Consider the following 27,044-nt stretch of genomic DNA (forward strand, 5'->3'; position numbering starts at 1 on the left):
CCAATGCACAGATCAGAAAACAGACCCTAATGGAGCTAAAACCACGTTGAAAACAGTTTATATTTTGTATTAAGAAATTATTGCACATCTGTTCAGGTTGTAGAATTCTAGAAACGGGTTTTTTTCTATGATATTAATCACACACACATGTTAATAGTGAGCTGAGTGCCTTGAGGTCCTGCCTGAATGCCTTCAGGAATCTGAAAACATAAACATGTAGAAACTGTGATAAGGTTTTTCATACATATCAGTTTCTTTCATTTTAGTTTTTTATTTGCTATCAGCTGTATTAGTGGGTGGATGAGATTCCCTTTCCTAAAGAAATCAGGTGTGCAAGTACATGAAAGAGGTGGGTGAATTGCTCAGCTTTGCTTTGTTGTTCCCAGATGCCTTTTTCAATTGCCAGCCTCACAGATTGACTTTGGGACCTGAAATTCTAGATAAATCTTTGTTCATAATAGCTTTCCTGCAGGCCAAATGATGCTTTCATTTACACCTGTGCATCTGCTGCCAGCTGGCAGCTGGGGCAGAGCGAGCTGGAACAGGCTGTTTATGGACAGGGCGTGTTTGCTAATGAATCTGTGAGAAGCAATAACCCCAGAGCACAGCCTCAGCACTCAGGGCTTCAGCTGTTCCTGGCTTTCTCCTCTCCTCTTCTCCTCCTGGTCTTACACCTGGGGGTTCTGTGCAGATGGTGGCCGTAAAACCACGAGGGGGGACAGAAGGACCCCAAGTGTGAAGCTGGGAGATGTGTGAGGAGGAGAGGGCTGGGGTAATGTCCCCCTGGTCATTCCTTGCCCTTCCCTTTGTGCCTGAATTCATTGGAACAACAAGTGAATACCCCTGGGGGGAGGGAGGGTCATTGTGCAGAGTTTGAGAGATCCCAAGGAAATGTGTTGGCTGCATCTGGTGGGCTGCAGAGGACAGGGAGAAGTTGGGAGTGGTATTACCCTGCAGGCCGAGTTCTCCAAGGCATTAAGCAGTGTATGGGAGTAGGCTGATGGATGGTTGGAGAATGGCAGCAGGTCCATCCCAGCTGCCACCCCTCTTTCAGATGTTCTGGCCAGAGAAGGCAGCTCAGAGGGGGCTCCTGCTGTTGCTCAGTGATGCTGCCCTAGAGGTGAAGAAATTCAGTGGGAGGAAAACTCAAGTTAGCTATCAGATTCTAGGAATCCTGTGTGAAATTCCAGGGGGTGTTTCTGTGAGTTTTAATGTTTGTCTTCATATTGTATCCCCCTACCCCACATGCCTAGGAACAAGAAAAGTCACTTCAGTGGGCAAACCACTCTGTAACCCACTTAAACCACTCCATAACCCAGCTAAACCACTCTGTAGCTCACCTCAACCACTCTGTAGCCCACCTACCCTCTCATCTCTCCCACCCCATCACTGGATTTGTTCTGGTGCTTCAGAGGCTTGGGAGCTGATAACACATCTCATACAATGGCTGTAGAATGCATAATATGGAAATCCTTTTTCCACACTCATATTTCTCAGAAAATGGGTTTGTGAGATGACATGGCAGGAGGGCTGATTGTAGGTGGGGCGAAGGGGTGTGATATTTCAGACAGAGCTTTGTCAGCGTTGAAAGATGGTAGCAAGAGTTTGTGATTGAGAAGAGCTGCACAATGGTGAGTGGAGGCAGCCCTGTGTGCTCTGTCTGTGCTATGAGAGTGCATTTGTGTTCAAACTGAATGCTTTAGAAATGTGTTCAGAGAGCATCAGCTGTGTTTGCGTGCCAGGAACAATGATGAATCCTAAATTCAGTATGAAAATAATTCAGATCATCTCCAGCACCCATTTACTGCTGGTGGAGATTATGGTGCTTAAGAAAAAAAATCACTTTCAACAAGTCCAAAATATAAATGGTACTAAACTAATGGGATCAAATTCATTATATTGAGCTTAATTGCAACTTCATGGCTCCAGATTTATTCCAATGTAATTCTGTTAATACCAAAACTAGAATAATAAAGTGATGAGTCAGGTCTATTGTTTGTAAATCTCCACTAGAGATCATTAGCTTGTATACAACTGCATTAAAATTTAAATGACATGCTGCTGTTATTTTTTCGCTTGGTTTGAGAAAATCTGCATATGTTGGAGCCTCTGGGTAATTTAAATTGAAGTAGTTGAGAAAATGTCATGTAACAATGATATGAGGAATGTAGTCAAATATTAATTGTCTTAAACAGCTCAGCACAATCTGTACTAATATAAGTAGGTGAGTCATCAGTTCTGTTATCCTGTCAATATGGTGAAACTTTAAAGTGTGGTGCAAAAGATGCTGTGAATCAATTGAATTGCTAACTAGGGTAAACAGCTTTGGTGTAATACTAAACAGGCACACGGGAAGCTATTGTTGGGAGTTGTAAGCAGTGGAAATGTTGAATGAGGGTGTGTTATTTCAGTGTGGTAGTGTGGAGAAATTTTGCTGAGGCTCCAGCATGCTGGGCACAGTATAAGAAAAGGTGACAGGGAGTACTTCACTGTCCCACACAATGAATATGCCACACAAAATGCAACAGGTAAAGAAGAGGCAAATGGGAGAAGGGCAGGGGGAGCAGTCAGGCAACCAGGGACCCACTGGGTTCAGCACACAGTGCCAACATTTTCGTTCTTTGCATGCTTCTCATTCATTCTCTTCCCTTTTCCCTCTCCCCCTCTCATCCTTGATTAGCTAAGACAAAATAAAAAAATATGTTTAAGAACAGCTGTGAAAATGTACAAATTTGAATTTTAGGATATTTTAATCAGTATGATTAGGTTTCCCACCAAGAAATCTCCTCATCTGCTGTCATGCTGTTAAGGCAGAAATGCGTAAATGAATTAAAGGAATTGGAAGAGGTTTACCAAAAATATCTTTGACTTCCTGCCCCCCTTTTCTGAGCAAAAAGGACTTGTTCACAGCCACAAAGGCAGTTATAGGTGTGTACCTATGCATATTATTTTATATGCCCATTTGTGAAGCACATCTCATGAAGAGATAAAATGCAGGTAAATTGTTTCAGCATATTTTAGTCAGGATGTTGCTCACAGTGTGCAGGTGCCTGTTGCAATAGTTGTCTGCAGTGGTTTGTCCTTGAATCTTGAACTTTCCTTCAACTTTTTCTGTTATTACTTTTTCTATAAATCTGTCCATAACCCCTGAACAACATTGTCTTTGAACTCCACTGCATCTATTCAGTGAAATTCTCATCCAAGCTTTAATCTTCTCTCACCTTGATATATTTTAACTCCCCTCTTTATAGGCTGGCACCCAAGCTGAATTTAATAGTGATAAATGTATTTCTGAGATTAAAAGCTATAAAGTGTACATTACAGATTAATCAGAGCCAAATCTTCATTCTCAGTGTGGTAAATTTGGGGAAGGTTGATCAGGGAGGAGCCAAGGAGCCTTAGACTCATCTCTGATGTCAAGCACATGGTTTTGTTTGTTGGTTTTAAAGAGTGTCTATTAATTTCTGGTGTCTTTGCTACAACAGAACATTTAAATCATCACTGAAGCAACTGTCCCAATTTACCTTCATACTGTGTTCAAGAGCAAAGCTTGAAATGTGGAAGTATCTGAGGGGAGGAGAAAAGCAAACAGATCAAGGCCAGAAAGGAAATCTTTCCAGCCCATCCTCCTTATTTGTATTTTCCTGATGCACGTAGGGAATGAATTCATGTGCCCTTTCTCTTTCAGAAGGGAAGTGGCCACTGTTTTTGCTTATGCTCTTTGTCACCATGCAAATTTATCAAGATATGGCAAAACAAGTTTATTACACGTTTTGCTGCATTTTTTTAAAAAGCCCCTTGTTTGTTGTTAAAATTCCTTATTATCTGACTGTTTTGCACTTGCTGAATCAGATAGAGTAGTAAAATTTAGTAATCTAAACTGCAGAAATAGTGTAGTAAAAAGTTTTAAAATATGAGTTATACCCTTGATTTTGGTGGAAATTGCATTATTACGATGCATATGTACATTTAAATTAGAAGTTGTAATTCAGAAAAGAAGATTTTCAGGTGAGTTTCCACAGTAAGGTGTGCATGTAGATTTGGCCTGGGCCACACTTTGTACTGTGCCTGTTCTTCAAATGAAATGTGGTGGGTCAGGGCCCTTTTTTGGAAGGATCATAAACCTACCTGGTGGGTAAGAACTCTTAGAGACCACAAGGAGCTTCTCAGAGGGGTGAGATGTGTTTGACTATAAATACAGCTTTCCTACAAATAGACATAGACAAAAATTTTCTAAGAACACTCCTGTAACCAATATAAAAAATGTTTAGGCCTATGTTTATGCCTACTAAATGAAAATCTATAGGAGAGAATTTTAAGCCTGTGTTGAATTAATTGAATTTAGGCTCTGGTGTTCCTGAGTCAGGATCAGTTGTCTGAGTCTTGTATGTCTACCTCCCAGGAGATTTTAAACTCTGAACTGCAAAAAAGACATTGCATGGAGCTGTGTATTGGTGCTTAAAGGACAGATTCTTTATCCAACCCATAACAAGAGGCCACTTGTTGCAGTAATAAGCAGACAGGACTCAGTTTCTTTATGTAGAAAAGCTGATTTTTTAATCACATAACTTATTTTAATACAGTTTTTACAGAGTTTGTGTTTAACTTTGATTGGCTAATAGTTTTCTTGCCACTTAATTCATTGGCTAAAAGGTGTTTTGTGTGTACATGCTAAGACTTTTTGTTTTATTCAGATGTTTACATTTTTCGTTTGTAGATTCTCATGGGACAGATCTTTTGTTATTACAGGTGTAAATGGTTCTTGTGTTAACTGCTTTCACTCTTATGATTTTTCACATGGGAAGTTAGCTAGCTGCACTTAGGAGAAGGAACAGGCTAGCTGGTAATTTAGCACAGCAAGGCTTGATTTTATAAGGCCTTTCTTTTATAATATCTCTACTTGTATGCAACAGCCCCTAGCTTTGGGGGTAGGTTTTGGTTGTTTTCATTCTGTTCTGCCTTTTCAACCATTTTCCTCTCAAGAAAGCACAGCTGGAGAGCATTAACTGGAAAAAAATGATGTTGCAGAATATCTGCTGGTTCACTGCAGCTTTTTCAGCTTAATTCTGCTACATGCTGCTTGATTCAAGTTTTGAACTGCCCTTAACTGCATTTAACACTTAAAAGATAAACCTGTAAACCAATTCTCCCTTCCCAGCCCAAGGCATGCAGAGGAGGATTGGGGGGGGAGGGTTACCCTTGAGTCCTTCCCCTCTGTTCAAGCTTTCTTGCCTTCCTTTCTGCCTTTACCTATTAAATTTCAAGTGCCGAATTTTTGTGGGATGCGGGTGAGCTCAACTACAGGGCGGTGTTTGTGTTGTTTTATGTATTTCACCTTCCCCACGGTGCCTGCTAAAAGCAAGGGTGGGTGTGGACAGCACAAAGCTTTATTTGTGCTGGCAGACAACTGCTGGAGACAGTGTCTCCTTATCAGCCGTGCCTGATAGCACAGAATCCCCCATCTGCCACCCGGGAGCTTTGGAAGGCACTGCTAAAGCTGCTGGGAAGGGGCTGCCCGTGGGAGGCGGGGAATGGATAAACCTGTGACTCTGGGAAAACTTACAATGCTCTGCTGAAAATCACCCCGTGCCCTTTGGGATTGCAGAATTCTTCAGAGAGGTGATGGCTCTGGACCGTGATTTAAATGTGATTTCTAAGGTGCTTCACTGGTTTAGGCTTCAGAGCTTAAAGACATCTGCAGGGAAAATAGATAAGTGTTATCCTTTGTCCGAGTTTCCATTGCTGTCAGGAGATTTATTAGCATTTTTTATAGCTGGTCATAGCCTGTGTTCTTTAATATATTATTTGCAATTTCCTTTCTCCAGATTGTGCCATTTGAGGAACACAACTCAGATTTTCCATCAGTTGCATCAGGGAAGCCATAAATATGTCACAAGGGGTATATTTATGTACCCTATTATGTGTTGGAAAGAATTTGGCCTGTACTGTGTAAAATTAAAACAATAATTAGGCTTTGACACAAAGGTTGGAAGGAAAACTCCTGGCTTTACATATATTTGTATGCTTATTGTGTGTGATAATTAAATGGTAGTTACAAGTTTCTGCATATTCTAAATCACCCTAATGGAAGCACTTAGGCCACATTACCTCTTAGCAGGTGTCTTAATAACTGGAGGAGGGGATGAAAATTGAGGAAAAAGAATTTAACAAAAGCAGCTGCAGTCTGTAGAGTGGACACTCAGGTGCCCTGGTAGGGGACAGAGGATTGTCCCTCAGAGCAGGGAGACATCAGCTGAGTGCTGGTAAGCCATGGAGAAGCTTTCCCTTCCCACTTTCTGGATGTGGAAGTCCCACCAGGCGCCAATGTGAGATTCTGTGTCCATCTTGGAAGCTCATTCCAAGGGATCAGTCTTTGGAGGACACCATCCCTCTGGAGATGATGATGCTCACTGATCTTGGTGAAGTATGAGGTAAAAATGGAGCAATGAAAGGCAGTGCTGGGCAGAACTGGAGTGCTGCTGACTTAGAGAGGTGAAGACTAGGGGGCAGGAAGGAGAATAGGGCAACAGCCAGAAAGTACAGAAAATAAAGAAAACTTGTGCCCAGGTGTGTTGATTTGGCACAGCCTGGTTTTTGGTAGGCAGGGAAGGCTCAACTATGGCAGAAGAGGGTGAGCAGATGACTTCTGTGGGTGCCTGGCATTTGGCAAGTGTTAAACCATGACACCTGGTAGGACACAAGCAGTGGCATCAGGCTATGAACAGTGGCATCCTGCTTTTCCCTCCTTTCCAAACTCCTCTCTGTGCACCAGGCATGCAGCCCTTCTGCAAGACTTCACCTTCCCTTTCTTGAGGCATTGTGGCTTCAGCTCCTCAATGAGCCGGCTCCATCCCTTTTGAGAAAAGCAGTTAGGACTGGAGAGATGTCCCTCACTTATTTAATGGTGTGCAATCATATCTCTATCTCCTAATACTGGGGGTTGTGTTGGTTTTTGGTTTTGTTTTTTAAATCTGACTTAAAAAGTGCCTTTCAGCAATTGTAATATTAGCATGGATTGCTGAATTTAAGTGCTTTTTAGTAAGTTTAAGGTCAAAACTATAAAAATATAAGGTAGCTCAGTGTCTTAGGTATGTATATAAAATAACTAAAAAAAAAAAATTCTTAAGTTCTGGTGACATCAGTTCTTATGAAAACTTCCATTGTCGTTGACCCAGCTTTAATTCTGCTGATTGTGGTTCCCCCTCCCACTCATCTCTGCTTTTATAACATGAGATAAAAATGCATTCTTCATGGATTAATGAAAGCCATGAGCATGAGGTGCTGTTAGAGCTTTACAAATTTCTTTTAAAAAATAGTATTGTCATTTGGCAAATAAGAGTTGTCTGCGAAGGGCTGCTCTTTTGTGTGAGCCGTATGTAACATTGCAGTTAATAACATTTAGTGTTATCAGCTGCTCCATGACTTTATCTCCTCTACAAAAGCCTGTTTGCAGAGAGGAGGCAGCCTTGCTGGAGTGCCAGATTGTTAAATAACTACAGGTTGCCAAAACTAAATGAACTTTTCAGCTGGTAATGATGTGCAAATTGCTCTCAAAAATGTATGTGCACTGGAGGAATGCTCACAAGCACAGGGTTGTGTCTGGTTACAAACAGTTCTTTGCCTTTGTCCTTAACCCAGCAGTGACACCATTAGAATGACTTTATCTATATGTATAATGACACAGTTATTTTGTGCTTTTAACAACTGAATCGTTAATAGCTGGCTTAATTAATGTAATTAACCAAATATATATTTAAGAGATTTTTAAGTTATTAGCTACTATGTTAAATAGCCATTTAAGCTATATTGTGGCCCTTTTGGTGAAATGCAGCTCTGGGTAAGAGGAGTGGCTGTGGTTGTGCTGCCAAAGTCCCCCTGAGTGTGACTGTAGTGTATGGAAAGGAAGGTTTGCAAATGGGCCTTTTTTTAAACTACTGGTGCCAAAAGGGGAGACACGGGAATTAAACTCTGACGTGTCAATTAAGCAAATTAAACTCTGACATGTCAAATTTTTTAAATTTGTTTTATCTTCTCTTGAGAAATACTTTCCTGTAATGTGGCAGATACGAGGAGCTACCTTTGAGTGAGGAGGTCTCAGAGTAAACTTTGGATGGGGAGGTGATTGGTTACAGAGTGGTCAGGAAGGTGCCTGGGGCTGGCCCAGGCCTGGAGCTGCTTCCCAGAGCTGCAGTTTCTCTCCGGGTGCTGCTGCAGCCCAGAGGAAGCGCTGGGTTTCCTGTGCAAAGCTTGCTCCCTTGCCCTGGGGTGTCTCACCTTGGATTTCTTAGCCTGGTTGGGAATTTAGTACAAAGAGCCATTCTTGTGAATCATGTTTTCTTTGCAATTTTGCATTCCAGCTCAACAATTCATTCCTCTTTTTTTCTAATGGCAAGGACTTTACTGGAGTTCACATAACTTTGGAAAAATTGTTTGTTCAGGTTCCTCTGGGGGCCTTGAATGTTTCAGTTCCAATCCATTGGGGGTTGTTTAAAAATACAACTCTTGGTACACCTATTATGCATTAGAATTAGTGGGATGTTCTGACAAACAGTTAATATCCCTGAATTCTAAAGTTTTTCAAAGGTAAATATTTAAAGGTGTGAAGAAAAGGCTTTTTCTGCAGCCAAGTTGAAGCTAATGATGTGTCTTCAGTGTATTCACCTTTTCCCATCCCTTGCATTATTAGTGTTCTCAGCAGTATTTCTATGATGTCAGATGAAAACAGCATTTTGGAAGTATGGTTTGAACATTTGAATGTGCTGTGGAGTGTTTTGTGCTGGTATGGCAACATCCTCAGGTTGAACCAGTCCTTTCCCCTCTGCAAGGACTGAGTTACTTGTGGTACTTTGATTCCTGCTTTGTGAACTACCGAGTGAAAATGTGAGATGTGGTGGAAGGGGAGTGCCAGCATTGAGGTACACACCAAGAGGTAAATAATAGTTCTGCCAAGTTAGGCTGCCTGAGAATTGTCAGTCTTTAATTTTAGAGTTCTACCTTTGTCCCATAAACTGTTTCAAAACTAAGATTATTTCTTTTTCTGAATTTAATTTATATTCATTTAGGACTATGCACAGCTGCATATGCTTTTAACTTAAAATACTATTATTACAATTTTTTCTCAAGTTCTTACAGCCAGCACCCCAGAAAACATAATTTTTATTTAGTATTGTAGGACTAACCTGTTCTGAATTTGTTGTAGGTTTGAACTGCTGTTGGGTAGAATAAAAAGAATACAGTTCAATTTTCAAGTTGCAAAAACACATTTAGTATGTGCATTTAGCAGCTGTTGCAAACACTTGAGGGCATTTTCTTCAGCATTTGAAAATTCCCTGTAGAAGTGAGACAGGAGACATTCATTTAGCATTTCAAGCTTGAAAAATAATTTAACCTTTCCTTAAATTGTGTTTTGAAGTTTGGGATTAACTCTGTGCCTGGCTGCACAGATGGTTACATTTTACATATTCCTTTGTCTAGGAAAAAAAAAAAAGAGACCACATGGTCAGTTAATGGCTTTAAACACTCCTAGTCCTCATTTTATATCTTCCTAATGGGACCTCAGAGATTGTGGGAAGATACTTAGAAAATTGTTGTTTATGCTGTAAGGCTTGTAAGATGTGTTGTATTCTGTGTCCCAGAACTCATGAGCTATTTTTGCTCCTGCTTATTAATCCTGGTTAATGAATTTCACAGCTTCATCCCTTAAGATTTAACATCCATAATTCTGCTGTGGAAAAAATGAAAACTAAGATCACCTATGCAGAGAAAATGTTGCTTTATTAATGGAATGTGAGGGATCTTATTTTGTAATTTTTAATAGGTAAAATTATCAATGAGGTGTATTGTCAAGAAGTAGACTCCATCTCAAGTCACTGAAGTGGTTATAAGCTAAAAAAGCCTTTTAGTCTTTCAGAATGCTTTCTAAGCTTTTTTGCAGCCACTTTGGGGAAATACCATAGTGAACTGTGGACGACACAAATCAAATGTGATGTTGGGATAAATGATGGAAAATCCATTAAGTCGGTGGTGTGTCACCAGAGCAGACAATTCTAGCATATAAATCCAGTCCTTAACTGAGTATTTTGTGCTTTATAATGATTTTTTTCCCAAGTAGTTTTAAAAGTAACAGCTAACAGGTTGATGGATTAACACAGAATTATAGCATAAAGTCATGGAATGGTCCCTAAAAGGGACTTTAAAGGTCATCTGGTTCCACCCCCTGCCATGAGGGGACACCTTCCACTGGGCAGTGTGTGTAAATCTGCTCATGGCTCATAGAACAGATCTGGATAAAACCACTGAGTGCTGTACAGTGTTGAGCACTTGTAAGAAATCTGTCAAGTTTATAAAATGTTATCAGTACAATATAGGCACAATACTTTTTTTCCCCCTCCATTTGAAAGTGCTAGTAAGGTTTTTAAGGCTACTACTCTTTTATCATGTAAAGAAGAAAAGTTTCCTTTAATCTTTGAAGTTCTTACCCTTATAAGCCAGCATGTGCAACAAAATCCATCTGGTTGGAATTCTTAAAGATAGCAGTAACTGGTACAAGACTTCACAGCTTTATTCCAGTCCTATGGCAAAAAGATTTCCATTGACAACACTGCAGTCACAGGGATGATTCTTGCTGCTATGAGGTGGAAATTTTATGATGTTCCTGCAATTCTGTGCTAGTTTTGCAGGCCAGGATGGGATATAGGGGTGAGATGGTTTGAGATGCTGGGGATCAGAGTTTGGGTCTCCAGTCTTAAGTGCTATCAGCAAGGCATTTCTGGCAGATACTTAATTCACTTTGATTAAATTAAACTTAAGATATCTGAACATGTTGTTTATATATTTTGGGGGTGTTTGTGTGCACACATATGGAACACACACTCTGCCTTCCAGTCAGTCAAATCCTCCTCCACTAATTTATTCACAGAAGAAAAGGTTATGTTTCCTCTAGATTCTGGAGGGTGTTTTGTTTAGTTTTTTCTTCCAAAGGAGCTCCTAGAAAGAAAGGCTAAGAGAGTGTTGCAGGAAAAGCACTGTTGGCTGAGAAGTTTGGTTACCCCTGAGTGCCATTTCCAGTTCCTAAGATGCAGAAGGAGCTGGGATGTAAAGGTCAGAAGTTGCCAGTGTAGTTCATGTTAACACAAAATGATGAATGTTGTGTTATAAACACAGTACAAACTGTCTTGTTTGAGATCTGGAAATGTTGTAACTTCTCATGCTTGGTAGAGCAGCCTGAAGAGCGGTTTGGCATTATTGATTTAAACCTTGCAGATAAAGAAGCTCAGTGTGAAATTTGCAGCCCCTGACTATGGTGAAATGTAGAAAATTCTGCCTTGGCTTCTATTGATTATCTTAATTGCCTCAAGATTCAAAGGTTTTCCCAATACCATTACAATCTTTGTGACTGATCAATAGAATACAGACTCTCTGTTCATAAACAAAACATTGTCTGTAAATGGAGATGCTGAAAAATTAACTCTTTGTTTTCTTTTCTTCTCTTTGTCCTGTTTTTCCAGCGGAACCCCTGCCTTTAATGGACTTGTGCCGAAGATCAATTCGTTTTGCTCTTGGCAGAGACCGCCTGCATGACATAGAAATTCTACCTTTGCCTCTGTCTCTGAAAAATTATTTACAGTACCAATAAGAAATCTAGAACCCTCTGGCCTCACATGGGACTTCATCAATGCAAATGGCAGAAAATTGTTTACAGCAAAATATAAATCTTTGTGATGGACACTGAAGTGTTATTTAATTTTTAATATATGTATTTTTTCTGAACCAGTGAAAGCAGATCACTGTGGGGGAACTACTAAAGAATGTGAAAACATTGATTTGATTGAGGTTCATGTGTTACCTGTTGCCTTTTGTGTTTACAGTCCTGAAGGCTATAATTCTCATCTCTCATACACTGATTGGTTTATCTTTGTTGCTTCTGGTAAATGCCAATAGAAAATCTGACCTGCAAGATTCAGTGTCCTGCAGGCAGACCATTTTTCAATATTATGATTTTCATTTTTTGTTCTCTCTCCTACGCTTTACTCCAATAAATTAAAATAAATTAGCAAAGGAAAAGTCTTGACAGTAACTCTTAAAAAATATTTAAACCTTGGTATGCAGAGTTGTTGAGAGTTCTGCGTGTTCAGGGCTCAACATAATTAGGCCTATAATATCTAAAAGCTCTAATGTTTAAAAAAAGCAGATTATTGTCTAAAAGAAGAGAATGTGGTTTAAAAACATGAGAGGAAACAAATGATTTATGTGTCAGATCAGTTTCTGGACTTGGTAACAGTAAGGTGCAGTTCATTGTTTTCAAGACCAAATCTAGTCCCTCCAAAGTTCTGCAGTTTATGACAAAGTGTTCATTGTCCCAAGAATTTAGGATATTCATATTTTAGGAAGCTTGTCACTTTTTTTTTTTTTTTAAACAAATTTATAATTTTTATGTGTTATGAACTCTAAGTACTTTGTTTTCTTTTTAATGTATGTGTGGTTATAATGTTTATTTATCTGTTTAGCGTCTGGAGTTCTCATTTAACTGTTTCCCATCTTGGGGTAACTGATTCTGGTTTTTTCCCCAGCTCCATCTGAAATATATCAGTTTTTCAGGCTCATCCCTTTTTTTTAAGATGCTGCTTTCTGTTTGTGTTTCTTACATGTTTCAAGTTATCTGCCTGAATCAGTTATCTAGTTTTTAAACTGGAAGTTGTTGTTAGGGCAGAATGTCAAATGTTTAGACTGAGCTGCCTTCAGCATATTTTAATGTGAATTTACTGATGAATGAGGAGAAAATTTCTAATAAAGTCTACTGTCCAAAGTAAAACTCCCATCTCCTTTGATGAAGTGTTAAAACTGCTCTTAGCCCAGAGCTGAAGTTCAGTTCCTTGTGCAGCTTTGCCAATGTTCCTGTTTGGCCCTTGTGTGGGATTGCTGCTGTAGGCTCCTGTGTGAGACATGGCAGGCAGTGACCTGTCCCATTCTGGATTTATCCCAGTCACCCTGAGTGTGGACATGCTCTTGCTTTCAACACCATCCTGGTCAGATTCCTCTGAACAAAACCTCACTTCTGTGCCAAGCTGTGCTCTGGGACTTGGTGATTTTGAGGCAGGTTGGAGACTGCTGTGCACTGATGATCCAGGCAAAACCACTGCCCCACAGATGGCTGCCCTGCTCTCAGTCACCCTGGGAACAGAATTACAGTTCCAGCTGGAAAGAGAAATGTGAGATAGAGAAACACAAGCAAGAGTGGAAGCAACAAGGACAAGGTAACACAGGGATGTCAAAAGTTAAATCACTAATATTTGATTGTCTGGGTTTAAGTGTAAGCTTCAGCATGGAATTATTTTGGACTTGGTTTCACATAAGGTGAGAGGTACATACTGCATTCCTTCCCTTAATCTTACAAAGGAGAAGAAACTACAGCAGTGACCCACATTTCTTGCTTTTCCTGCTTGCTTTATTTTGTATAAACCTTTTGTCTCAGTAGGTACATTGGAAGAAGGAGCTCTAAAAGTACAATATTCACACAAAAGGCAGAACAAAGGTGTGTCAAGTGATCTGTCATAAGCAAGGTAAGCAGCTGTTCAGGAATGGCAATTCTGGTAGACCTTATTTTTCCACCACCAAAGTCCATGTTAGGTAAGCATTCCCTAAAATTAGTGTTCTGCTGTGTGTAACTACAGACTTCATGTTCCTTTGAATAACTGCAGGGACACAACTGTTCTTTCACTTGACCCAGACCAACAGCTTTTTAATGTTACAGTAAAGTAGGAACTGATGTCATCAGACAAATTACTGGTGCCTCTGCATGTTAATTGACTTATTGCTTTACAGTTATGTTGGTGTTGTAGTTGGTGCCCCTTCAGTGAGGATTTCTCTAAACCAAACATCCTTATTTTAACTTTCAAATATTTTTTCTAACACTTAGTATCTTCCAAGGCATTATAGTTCTACAGGAATGATTATTTACTGTTTCCTAATTACATGTTGTGATTCTGTGGATGGTACATACACTCCTTCATATGGTATTAGGGCCATGGTTTTGTGGATCAAAGTCTGTTTGATGCATTTTTTTTGGTCTGCAGAAGCCTTGTAATGAGACTGCAGCATGGAGAATATTAATGATGCTTTAGGGTTCTTCCTAAGCATCCCTGTACAAGTGGATTCTCTTCCAGGAGAGTTTATAGGAAACATGGAGTACAGGTAAGGATGAATCAGGCATTGAGGCTAAACAAGTGGTCAGAGAATCTCCTCACAGAGTACCAGGAAGAGTCTCCTCTGCCAGTGAGCTCCAGCCTGGGTGCTGGGTCCCTCACTTTGATTCTCCTGGCTCCCTTTACTGGAATGCAGATGTTGTTCACTGTCTGCTTCAGGAGGGAATTGAGCAATGATTTATTAAGTAGCCATGCATTGGCTTTTGCCCAGACCAGGGGTCAAACACTACATTGTTACATTCCTTCAAGCAAATCAGTTGAAACTTCTCAGAATCTCTATCCTGGCCCCCTAAATGCAGGAAGATCCCTACCCAGAGGTCCACTCTGGGCAATCTCTGACAGTGAGGGTGATCACTTACTACAAAGCTGGACTATGTGAGATTTGGAGTGAGATCTTCCTTGCCTTCGTATTTTCAATTTCCAGCCACTTCTGCCTTTCATCACATGAAAAAACAGACAATCCATGTGATGGGTTTCAGCTTTCACTGTGTCCCTGTGCCTGAGCAAAAGGAGTGCAGTTTCTCTAGACATGGTGTGGAACTGAATTTCAGAATCACAAATATTCTGTGTTGGAAGGACCCACAAGGATCATTGAGTCTGACTCTCGAGTGGATGGCCCATGAGGGGATCAAACCCACAGCCTTTATACCCTGCTCTGACCAGCTGAGCTAATCTCACACCCAGTGTTCCCATGGCTGGTAAACTGAGGGGAGCAGAAGCTCTGTAATGCAAAACACAGGAGTTATTGGTAGTGTTTGAAGGAAAAAGGCACATGCCTGGGACCTGCAACCAAATTGCAACCCCTGTGATGAGTGCATGCTGATTAGTGGGTTACAAAAGGAAATATTTTACCTGCTCTGCATTTGGTTCTCTAATGTGGCCCCTTCCTAGGAATTACTGATGGTTCAGAATCCCTTCTTATGTAACTGTGGTTAAGATGTGAGGGAACATGTATCATAGCTTCTCTTCTTTACTTTCTCCCTGTTGCCATTCTTCAGCCTTCTGCAACTCCTGTGAGGTTGGGGAATTGATTGGTCCCCCTGGAGGTGCTGTGCTGGTGATCACAATTCACAGATGCTAAAACCTGAGTGACACACTCAGCCTTTACACTTACTGAAACTGTAATTTTGTAACACCTACATTTGGAGGCAAATTTGAGAAGCTGCTGTGCTTTGATGTAGCAGCTGTCACACGTACCCTGCTACTGGGCTGACAGAGTCTGTTCTACCAAGGCTTTCTTTCTGCCTCACATTGAACCACTGGAGATGTGTTGAAATGTCTGCATTCTCATCCAGAGAAAATGTAGTACAATCTGTAAGGAAATCATGAATTTTTATTTTAGGCTTTATATGTAGTCTTTCTGATGTCCATGTTTTTATATCAGCAGATAAACTCTTGCTCAGGTAGGACCTAGCTTTGGAGCAGTTTCTCAGTGTTCACTTGAAGTTGGGAAAAGCTGTTACAGAGCAGACATGTACAGATCATTTAAGTGTTTTTGATAGTTATAAAAGAGCAGCAAGCCAGAAATGCTATAAAATGTCCTTCTCATCTCCATTACAGTTAGTATTGTTAAACTATAACCACATGTTCTGCTGTCAGTGGAGCTCAGCACAGCGAGCTCTGTATCAGCTCCAGCAGAGCTCACTCAGGTGCAATTCCCACTGACATCAGCGGGAGATCTGCCTGAGTCAGCACTGCTGCCCTTGGTTCCCATGTAAAGATCCCCAAACATTTCCAACACATTGTATTGAGCCATACTTTATTATATGTAAGCAATGTCAAGCAGATGGTTTCTGCAGCAGTTTCTCTAATTTGGCAAAACATGCTGGCAAGTGTAGTTAGGTGAATGCTGTGAGAAAGTTGAATGAAAAAATATGTCTCCTTGAGGCTGAGAGCAGCATTCAAAGGGGGAGCCAGACTTCTTGGTTCCTTGGTGATGGTTTTCCATTTATAAACCTTTGGAATCTCAGTGGGTTTTATTCTGTATGCTTAAAGGCATGTAGGCTTTATCCACTCCTGTTTATCTCAAAAGAATGTCTGGTGATCATAAAGTAGAAATCCCTTTGTTTGCTTGATTCAAAAAGACACCAAAAAATCTCCTTCCTCCTTGGGAAATGTTCTCTGGAGACACAGAGCAATGGGAAATACACAACACACACCAGCCTGGATGCCCCACCAGGTCCTGGGGTTTTTTTTTTTTCTTGAGGTAGCAGCCATTGCTTCAGAGAAGACCTCAGTGTGTTCTGAAGGCATTGTCTGAAACAGAAACACTTGGAAACATCTGCAGCAAAGCTGAACCCTGCTGAAGGTATGTTAAAGCAAATTTAGGTATACTGTGGCAGGGGCAGAGAACAAAGGATCAGAGCTTAGCAGAGTAGTGTTTGACTTATTTCTTCTTTTAGCCCCACTGTAGAGTACAAGTAAATTCAGAGGGGAAAGGAATAAAGAAAAATTGTTTATGCTTCCATCACCATCAGGTGTTTAGTGTTGATGTTTAAAACTTAAGCATATTCCCCACTAAACCTTTGCTGCACAGCCTTAACATCCCAAGGCTCTACCACTGATTGCTTCAGAAGCCTCTGAATGTCTCTGGGCTCTGCAGTTGTGTGTAATAGCACCCAGTTCCACAGCTTGTCCTGTTCCTCCTTAATTCATGAACTGCTGTGCAAAAAGCACAGCTGCTCTCTCATCATTGGCACTGCTGCAGGAACATGTGGGGGTACCCAAACCAGCTCCCATGCTGGGCAGAGAGAGCCCAGCCCTTGGCAGAGCTCAGTGTGGGGCAGTTCCTGTGCCAGGCAGCACAGGCACATCTGCAGCAGTGATGGATGGCTGAGCTCACATGGATCTGCATTTCAGCTGGGAGGCAGCTCTGCAAATCCTGTTTAAAACAGCTGTCAGGATCAGGTACTTGCAGTTTCATTTGTGTAGCTGTGACAATTTGTAAGGTGTGTATAGGCTCTGATCTCTGTAGGTGACAGTAGCTGTAAAAGCAGAGCTCATGTTTTTAGTAACTTTAACATATTAGGGGTGCTTACAGTGGAGACAGGTATGTTGGATTTTCATGTACTGTTTCTCTGCCTTTTGAAAGCTACACCATGAAAGGCAGATGTCTTAAAAGCAAACAAAACACTTTAATGAGGTAATATTTTATTTCTGCCAGTCCTCATGTATGAAAAATGCTGCTGCCAATTTCAAATCCCAGTCACAGGCCAGCATCACAGAGGCACTTTGCTGAGATCAGGATCTTCTTGGTGGTGCCTGTGTCAGTTTCCTCCATATTTACCTATTTTTTAAAGAAGAAAAAGATATTTTACAAAGTTATTCAAATTACAACTTTAACTTGAAAATGCCTTATTCTAATGAATAAAATCTTAAGACTTTATTAGCAGAGACACAAGAAACTGCTGCACACATACCTGGGAAACTAGTGAATATTTTTAAAGGGAAAATGGTTCAGCCTTTTCTCATTTTACTGAGAAAATCAGTTTGGCAAGTGCAGTGCTTCTTATGTAGCAAAACGTGAACAGCTGTAAGGCATGGGGCCAGAATTTCAGTATATGCATTTGGAATTGACTTCTCAAGCATAGTAAAGGTACCCGTGACATTTTTTTGGGGGACTGAAGTTTTACATCATTTAGAGATGACTTTTAACTGTTGAGAACTAATAAGATCTGGATCCTTCTAAGCTATTCTATCAGGGCTTGTGTAGAGATGAACCAAACCAAAACCAAGCTTCCCCCAAATAAATTAAGCTACTGGGTAAACTTGGCCTGGCATCAAGTGCTGCTGATATTAAAATGTTTCCCAAGTCCTGCCATCTAATTGCATAAATAAACCCCCATTAGAAAAAGGCATCTAGAAAAGGAAAGGATGTTTTGAGTATTAAATTGGCCTCCAGAAGTTCTGAGACTAATTCCAAGTTGTGCCAGGAGCTTTCATGTTCCTGCTTATTTGCTGGTTATCCCTCTACCCCTGCCTCTACCATTTCCTGTGTACATCAAAGACAGCAGTTTTTCCAATTTTTCCAATTTTTCATTGACCCTAAATTTTCATTACACAAATAAAACCACCCAGTTTATTTTTTCATCATTTCTAATCTTACTGTATCTTTTACCTCACTGGTATTTGAGACTCAGGCTGTGTTTCCCAAGCTGAACTTGATGAAGATCCACCTTGTAATTTCATTCTTCTCCTCACCATCCACTTTGGGGAAAGCATTCTTAAGGTGAAGTATCTTCACTGTTCATGACTCTTAAGAGCCCACTCAAAGAATGTTGGGACATGTCACATTGGTGGCTTGCTGTTGAACTGGCCTAATTAGTTTTTAATTTAATAACTGTCAAGTTACTAAGGTCAGTGCCCCCAGATGGCCTCATTCTGTACATACACACAAAGACACAAGTGACCATTTCTGATTTGCAGCTAATACACCTTTTTTCTTGTGTCTTTGTCTTTTATATGCAATTTCTCTTGACTCTTCTACTGGGGCCTCACTCTGGGAAACAGTGCTTCAGCCTTCTGTGAGCCCATTTTAATTTGCCTTCTCAGAAGGATCAGCAGTATTTAAAGTAAGAATTTTTTTTAGATCAAAGTTCTTTGAGCTGTCACGAGTATTGCACAAGATTTGAATAAATATGAATTTTAATAATAGACTTGCTTATAGTTGGGGTTTAAAACTCCATGCTTCAGTTTCTGTCACATCATTAACCCTCACCCACTAAGGAATGTGATACACAACTTACTATCAGTGATTACTCTCAAACAGAAATAAGAGAAAAAAATCTGTAGTTGTAGTACAGAAACTTCCTTCTCTCTGAGACCAGTTTCCTGCTGAATCTGAGCTGGAAAAAAAATTTGGAGATGGTGGAGAACATCAAGCAATGATGGTTCCTTGCATTGCTTGATGTTCCCATCCCCAACAGAAGTGGGAATAAATGTTTTTAATAGTCAAATAACCAATGATAAATGGATAACTGGGATAGGAATCCATCCTATCTCAGGATGTTGTATCTTGTGCACTAAAAGGTGAAATAAATGTTTTGGGTTTTATTTTTTCCCCCAGAACTTTATATCTCTAGAAAGGTCTCCTAAACATTTATCTTCTGAACATGTTCATCCCTTTGGACATGGGGAAATGCTTCTAATCCTTTTGAAGTACCAGCCTTCTGGATCAGGCAACTTTGTGACTTTGGAAAAGGAAGGACACTTTATATCATGCCCTGTTTATATTATCTTTAGTTAAGGCTTTAAAGTTTTGTTTGATTTATGGTTTTGGAATTTATTAGTAGAAATATAAAAAATATTCTTTTTTTCTTTTGTTAGTTTCCTTACTGAATCAAAAAGTTTTTATGGTCTTGCTATAATTACAGAAATTGGAGGGTCAAATGATGTTTTTTATGAGACCAGCTGAATGAAACTGAAGAAACACTTTCAGACACAGTAATGTTTTATTGAAATACAAACACCAGTTTTCAAAGTTAAATTCAGATAAAGAACTGTTTAAACTTTAACAGTTCTTAAGCTGCTCAGAAATCGAGAGTTGATAAATATATTGGTTCTGTGCTCTGTTATAATTTTCCCATTTCTGAGACACCAGCAGCTCCTGTGTGTTCTGCTGAACCCATCTTTCCTCTCTCTAATGACTTTCTGAATCTTCCCTCTCTGTGTTGCCGTACAAACCTCTTTGATGATATAATTGATTAACTTGTGCAAGTTAAACTTGTATCACAAGTTTGAAGCTGTATTTTGCCTTGAGGATCAAAGCTTCAGCCTGCACATCCTGAAAGCTGGTCTGGCTTTTAGAGTACAGCATTAGTCACATGAAAGATATTATCTTTGTAAATTCAATCCTGTATCTATCCTGCAGTAATGGTGTTTATGTTCACACCATCCCTTCTTACAGAGAAGCTAACTAAAAAGAGCAGATGTCTTATATGTAATCAAGACCTTTCCCTTTTGTGGTTTTCCCGTTCAAAGAAAACAAAGAGAATGAGTTCTGAGAATTTCAGTCCTCTGCTGTTTGCACAGAGCTCCTTTCTGAATGGCTTTGTAGGTGTACACCTACTCTGCTGTCATGCAGAAACATGCTAGGAGCCCGCTGTGAATCTCTGCGATGGAGTAAAGGAGTTCAGGCACAGGGTGGGGCTTCCCCTGGCCATTGGAGATTTCCTGGGGTTTCCTGTGTGTTCTTGTGTGGTGAGCAATGGGAACAGGTTGAGGCAGGGCATTAAAAATCCTGGTGATGCTGACTGACAGGTGAGGCTGTGGAGGCATTAGCCAAGCCTGGGAATGCTGCTGAGCCTCTGCCTGCCCTTTCCCAGGTATGTGCTGCTGATGTGGCTGGTGCCACAGCCCTGCACCTCCCAGGTTATTCTGAAAGGGGGGAGCTCTCTGCCAAGCAGATGCACCTGGCCACGCTCCTGGAGATGCTGCTGCACCTGGCTGATGAGACTGGGCTTTATTGCCAATATAAAACTCATCAGTTTTCTTATAAATCCCAGCAATTTGGTCCCCAGGGCTTTGTCATTCAGTCTCTTCTTACATTGGTTTGGAGGGGCTTGATCCCAAGGTGATGGGTGCCAGGAGTGCACCTGTGTCCTTTTTCCCCAGTTTCTGTTCCAGCTGTGGGAAATAACTGGATTTTGGTTGTTTTCTGTTGCAGTTCACTGCAGATCCCAAAAACCCCATCAGAGGAAGAATCATCACTCATCCTTCCACCACCAGGTGAGAGTAGAGATGGTCATATTTCAGGAGCCTAGTTTAGGAATATTTTATGGAATTGGCCAAGTAGTTTTTACTTCTGGGTTTCCACAGTCTCTCCATGGCAGATCCAGCTTGTACTTCAACTTAGCTTTTTAGCCACTCTGAGCTTTTAGTCTGCAGGGAAATCAACATTTTGGGAAGTTCTTACAGCTCTACTTAATGGTTTGTGGATTATGATGATTTTCTGGAAGTAGGCTATCCATCCTGACCTGTTTTCTTCCCACTCCCTGTCAGACTGTACCTGCAGGAAGGCTGAAGTGAGACCAAGATCTGTAAAATCTATCATTCTCCCTGTCTCCCTGAGCCTGAAGCTGACAGAGTGGGAGATGTAAAAGACTGAAAACTCCTTTTTTATCCCCTGAATCCCAAGACTCTGTATCTGTCAGACACTCCTTTCTTTGTGGCATCTTGGGGATACTTCCCAATGCATTGGGCGGAGGAACTGCCAGCATGGGAACTGTCAGGACATAGCAAGACCAGCCAGAGATGTTGGTTAAGAGATCTCCCTCTGGGCTGCAGTCAGATATTGGGTCAGTGTGGTTCCTTGGGAACATTTCCAGAGGACCATGCCCTTCCTGTTCTCTGGAATCCCACCATGGACATGGTGCACAAAAATCTTTTTATTTTAAAAAAGCCAGTCCAGGATTGGAAGTGCCACTCCAGGATTGGAAATTAGCTGTTCCATGGATTTATTTTTCACAATGTGTTTTTAATTTGACACAGAAGCCCTTTCCTTCCCTCAGACCCCATATCCTTTAGCTCTGGTTTTTCTCAAAAACAATTCCCTGCCTACACCTATGAAAAATATTCCAAATTATGGTACTCTGTGACCTGGGCTCAGTTGGTCACTTGAAACTCTTGGGCAGGAATTTGGTGACAATGGAAACTTGACTCTTGATGACAAGCTCAACCTGAACATAATTGAAGAAATAAAAACTAAAACCCAATGTGCTGCGCGCGGAGCATGGGCAGGGCCTGGCACAGGAACACGCACCGGGAGCTGCCGTGCCCAGCAGGGGTGGGGGCACCCGTGGCTGTTCTGTGCCCAGGATCCCAGGAGCAGGGCAAACTCCCACTGTCCAGTCCCTGGGTTTGCCTTCTGCTGGCACTTGGCACCCTGGGCATGCTTGGGTGCAAGTGCTCCAGTGCTGCTGCCTGGAGAGATTGGGAAAATGGGCATTAACCACTCCTGAGCTCTGGCTGGGGAAAGCACTTGGCACCTCTGGCATTTCAATAAAAACAGTTTCCATCATTTTGAAAATATGTTGAACCAACCCACAGGAGACAAATAAACCTTTCTCCATATGTACAGGCCTAGGGATTACACAGTTATTCCTATACCTGGTCAAACAAACCAGCAGACAGTTTTTGGGGAGAGATTCCAGGCTCTTGTCTCCCTCCCTGGCTGTACAACACTTGCAGAGCACTAGGATTTGGATACTCAGGCCTTTATTTAAATCCCATAGATAAAAAGGAACAGGAAGTGTCCTAAAGGTGCCTCCATTCATACTTCAATTTTTCATATTTTAATTTTAAGTCTTTTGTCACTAATGAATTTTGCTCTTCTTTTGTTAAGAATACATCACCCCCTTCTTCCTTAGGCATCCCCATCCAGGAGATAAAATAAATGTGGAAAGAAGTTTGGAATGCTGCTTCCAAGTCAAGTTACCTGGTAGGAAATTACTCCAGCTCTTTTGTACCTCTGTGTGTTTTAAACACAGTTTGGCCCTTCATGGCTGCAGACTCTCTGCTACTCCCGGGGGAGTAACATCAGCTGTGGTCTCATCCCAGCTGTACACAAAAATATTGATTTGGGGTTGAATTTGGGTGCAGGCAGATATGGGCCAATTTCAGAAAGCTTCAATCCCTGTTTTTCAGTGGTTCAGTCAGTGAGTGGGTGGTGGGACCTTCAGGATGGTCACCCCTCTCCTGGGCACCATCCCTGCTCTGTGGTCAGTTCCCACTCCTGGCTTGGCCTCTTCTTTTAGTCGGAGGTTAAACCACAAATGTTTGCCTTGCTGGGTTTTGGGACATGAGGGACTTCTCCAAGGCAGCTGGCAAAGCTCCTGTTTCCACACGCTCTGCCTCCCAAAGCCATGCTGCAGCCAAACAGAGCCAAGGAGATATCTTAGTTCCATGGAAATTTCCACTTGTGCCCAGAAATCCAGAGAAATAGTGTCTGCCCCATCCTTGAAAGTGTCCAAAGCTGCATAGGGCTTGGAGCAACCTTGACTAGTAGATGGAATGGCAGGGGATGGAATAAGGGGATTCTTAAAGTCCCTTCACACCCAAACCCTTCTGGGATTCCATGATGATTCTATGATGTCTTCTCCTGCATTTATTTTGCATCATTTCCTCTCAAATTTAATTTCTCAAATTTAGATGACTTGTTAAGGGAATCATTTTAAAATTATTCCAGTGTTAAAAAGGGGAGCAGAGCACCAAACATAAAAAACCCTTTCCTACATCCATCAAATCATTATTAATTGGAAGCCTATTCCCTCATCTATGTCTTGTTTTGTTTTCTTGGAAAACCTTGTGATCCTGCAGTTTATCAGAGACATCTGATGAGATTACAGAAAGATTTGCCCTGTAATCCCCTGAGCCAGGGGGGTTTAGAACACTTGTTCCTCTCCATCTTTATCCAGGTTTCCCCCAGAAAGATGTTGTGGAAGAAATTCAGAATTACTAGAAATGGATGAGGTTCACATTTTTTCTCCACTGTTTTTCACCTATATTCAAACTATTGGAATTACCCTCAAATGAGCCCTAGGAAACTACTGTGAAAACGATCACTCAGAGGAACATCTTAAAAGAGAAAACCACATTCAGCAGCAGCAAAAACAATCCCATTGCTATTTTCACCTGGTCTCTAGGTGCTCTGCCAGAGCTCCCTACAGCCACTCCCATTTACAAACAAGCACTATGGAAGACACTCACTTTGTCCATGAGGGTCAGGTGGCAGTTTTGGACATGTTTGTTGCCATGGAATGAGACAACTAAGTCCAGATGGTCTTTGTTTTCCCTTCCAAGCCAGCCCACCCCATGCTTCCATGACAGGATCAGCACCTATCCCAATTCCATTCCAGAAACCTTCTCCCACTAACTCAGAACTTCCCCCATCCCCTTTTTGCACCACATCAGGGATGTGCTGCCAAGTGCATGGGATGCCTCAGCATTCCCTGGGGATGGTGTTCAAAGATAAACTTGTGGTCTCAGTGCTCCAAAATACTCGGTCAGCCGCAGTTCCAGTTTGGATTATGTCAAATAGCAGTGTGGGGTGTTCTCTCTCACATCCCACAACTGGGACAGCTCACATGGAATAGGAACGACTTACTGCAGTTGAAATTCCTGGCTTAAAAAGTAGGTGTTGCAATATCCTCTCCTGGGAATATCCAGAACACCAGGAGGGTCCCTGGAAGCCATGGGTAGGTACAGTCAGACAAACAATCATAGACTGGTTTTCAGGAGATGTATCCACAACTTGTGGCTTCAACAACTCCAAGCTGTTCCTTCCCCTTGGGACAGCCAGGCAAAAGATCTGGATGGATTTCTGACAGAAGAAACCTCCAAGCTACTTGGCTCTTGTCAAATCAAGACCAGAATTCCCAACAGGCTATAAGTAATAAACAACAGCAAAGATGATCTCACAGTGCATACCACAAACTGGGCACCACATTCCTCACTGGAACTGGACTGTTCCCATGTGTCTGTGACAGCTGGGAGCATCCCCATTCCCCAACTTTTCCATTCAGGAGGAAAAGATAACATAGCCCTTAGACACTCAGTGTGTAATCCCAACAATCAATGGAAAACTGTCTTTCTCTGGGAAGAAATGTAATGCCCAGTTTTGGCCAAGACCAAAAAACCCCAAATAGCAGTGCTGGCAACATTTTCAGGTATGGAGCCTCCCAGCTCCAAAAATGTACTGACAGAGTTCTTCCCTAGTGCCGTTCTGTTTGGTTGCTGACTGTGAGACTGAAGGCTTAGGATGGTACTCAGTGCTGAGGAGCACAGTGCCAATAGCAGGGTGTGCGCTGGTCGCTCGATGGGTGCAGGGAAAGTTGCAGGCAGGAAAAGCTTTCTTAGCTGGCGCTTTTCTGAGCTCTGTTTTTGCCAGATGTTTTCAGGTTTGTGGCCGGACTCTGCGAGAGTGAAAAGCTTTGTTGGGGCAAAGGAGTTCATGCTGCTGTTTGAGTGTGGTGCAAAGAAGGGTTTGCTCTTGGAAGAGGAAGATGAGTGAAATCTTTTTTTCCTGACACCACTGGTTTGAGAGCAGGGACATGTCCAACCTGGCTCTGGGATTGGGGTGGTTTCAAGCTGGGCTCAGTGCACGTCCTTCTGCGAGTCAACACCACCATCGTGTGGTTGTGTTCAGGAATGCTGACAGTGCCCAGGAAAACAACAAGCTCTTTTCTGGCCCAGCCCTATTCATGTGAGAACAGTTCATGGAAGAGCTCTGCTGTGCGTCCTGGCTCTTGGAGACTGACAGAATGTGATCCTGCATGTAGCAGGGAAGGAAAAATCCTTTCATTGTTAGCAGTGCAGTTAATAGTCTGCAAAAGCAAAGGCAATTGAAGAACAGCCCCTTTCTTTTAGAAGCTTCTGTGCCATCAGCTGCTCAACGTGTAACTCATGCCCACTGAACTGCATCCAGTTCCCTGGATATCTACATTTTCCTTCAAGCTCTACATGCCATCTTACCCTGTCACTCTTGCAGATCCCAAAGCCCTTCAAAATATCCAGCAGCTGCTCCCAAAATAAAAAAAAATTCTGAGAAGAAAAAGCCAGCACTGGCCTTTATAGTCCCTTTGTAGTCTGTACACTAGATGAAACACACTAGTGATGTACGCTTTACTTCTGAACTGTACATATAGCATTCATCACAATCTCTCAAGGTGGCAGTCCATGGCTAAAGCAAAGCATTTCCAGCTGCAGTTTGGACTGAGACATGAACCAGGGCAAAAAGTTTTTCCTTAGGGCCATCTTCACTCTTGCACTGCTTAAAAGTCCAAAGGCACAGTTAATCTCAGATGGGAACCTGAGCCCCTCCAAACACTTGCCAGAAAGCCAGGCGCCACTCAATCACCTGATGGCAGTCCCCACGCTGCCCTGATACCCTGCCAGACACCTTTGTGCGCTGCCTACCGCAAGTGTCCCGCACATGGTGCTGCACCCACATGTGCCCCAAAAACGCCTCAATACCCCTTGCTGAGCAGTGCCAGCAGGCCGCTCATCTCAGGAGTTCACAGGGAGGTTTCATGGCTGCCATCACTTTGGCCCCCTGACCTCTGACCCCAGCAAACTCCACCTTCCTCCCAGCCCTGGGCAGCAACCCCCAACTTCCCCTCTTGCCCTTGAAACTACAAATACTCCACTGGATGGCCACCACTGGCATTCTCTTCACTGCACAACCCCAGCCGTCTAGGCCTCAGAGTCAGAAATAGCTTGTTGCAGATTGGGAAAGAGAAGATTTTGCGTGATTTGAAGGGTGGCACTTGTAAGAGAGGCCATGGCAGGCTTTCAGGAGGAGCTGTGCTGCTGCCCTGCAGGGTGGTGTGATTGGAGAGCGGCTGGAGGGCCTGCAGGAAGGGTGCACTCGGTGCCAGATGTGCAAGGCCATGGAGAGCCAGCGTTGCTCACAGAGCTGGGGCCATAAGGCTGAGGGAGGCTGAGGCCAGGGGTCCCCAAGGGCCTGGTCAGGAGGTCCTATGGTGTAATGGTGAGCACTCTGGACTCTGAATCCAGTGATCTGAGTTCAAATCTCAGTGGGACCTGAACCTTTTGCTTCCTCCCCTCAGCCTTGCCCTTAGCATGCTACACTCTCACACCTCTCCTCTGCTGCTGCTGCTGCTGCTGCTGCTGCTGCTGCTGCTGCTGCTTTGCTTCTACAAAGATCTCTGATGAATCACACAGCACCTGAGGAGCAGACCACCCACTCAAAATGGGACAGGCAGAGGACTCTGCTCTGGGACCCCTGGCTCCTGTGCCTGATGCATCCAAAACCAGAGTCTGGGCTCCGCAGCCCTGGGCAGCTGTTTCCAGGTTGGAGCATTCCCACAGGAAGAGCAGGTTACT

The 27,044-nt window shown here is 42.2% G+C and overlaps 1 protein-coding gene and 1 non-coding gene across 5 annotated transcripts in view; both read left to right on the forward strand.

Annotated features, from left to right (window-relative positions):
• Positions 1-12,805, forward strand: part of SPSB4 (splA/ryanodine receptor domain and SOCS box containing 4) — an 83,300-nt gene extending 70,495 nt beyond the window's left edge. For all 4 annotated transcript variants that reach the window (XM_018913077.3, XM_018913076.3, XM_009089234.4 and 1 more), the window contains one exon: positions 11,508-12,805. In XM_018913077.3, the coding sequence (XP_018768622.1) occupies positions 11,508-11,635 (128 nt within the window). In that variant the 3' untranslated portion in view covers positions 11,636-12,805. The remainder of the gene's footprint in view (positions 1-11,507) is intronic.
• Positions 12,806-26,671: 13,866 nt separating this feature from the next.
• TRNAQ-CUG (transfer RNA glutamine (anticodon CUG)) lies at positions 26,672-26,743 on the forward strand. The gene has a single exon. It is a non-coding gene; the product is annotated as a tRNA-Gln (tRNA).
• Positions 26,744-27,044: the final 301 nt, after the last annotated feature.

This window comes from Serinus canaria, chromosome 9 (genome assembly GCF_022539315.1).
Source record: "Serinus canaria isolate serCan28SL12 chromosome 9, serCan2020, whole genome shotgun sequence".
NCBI lineage: Eukaryota > Metazoa > Chordata > Aves > Passeriformes > Fringillidae > Serinus > Serinus canaria.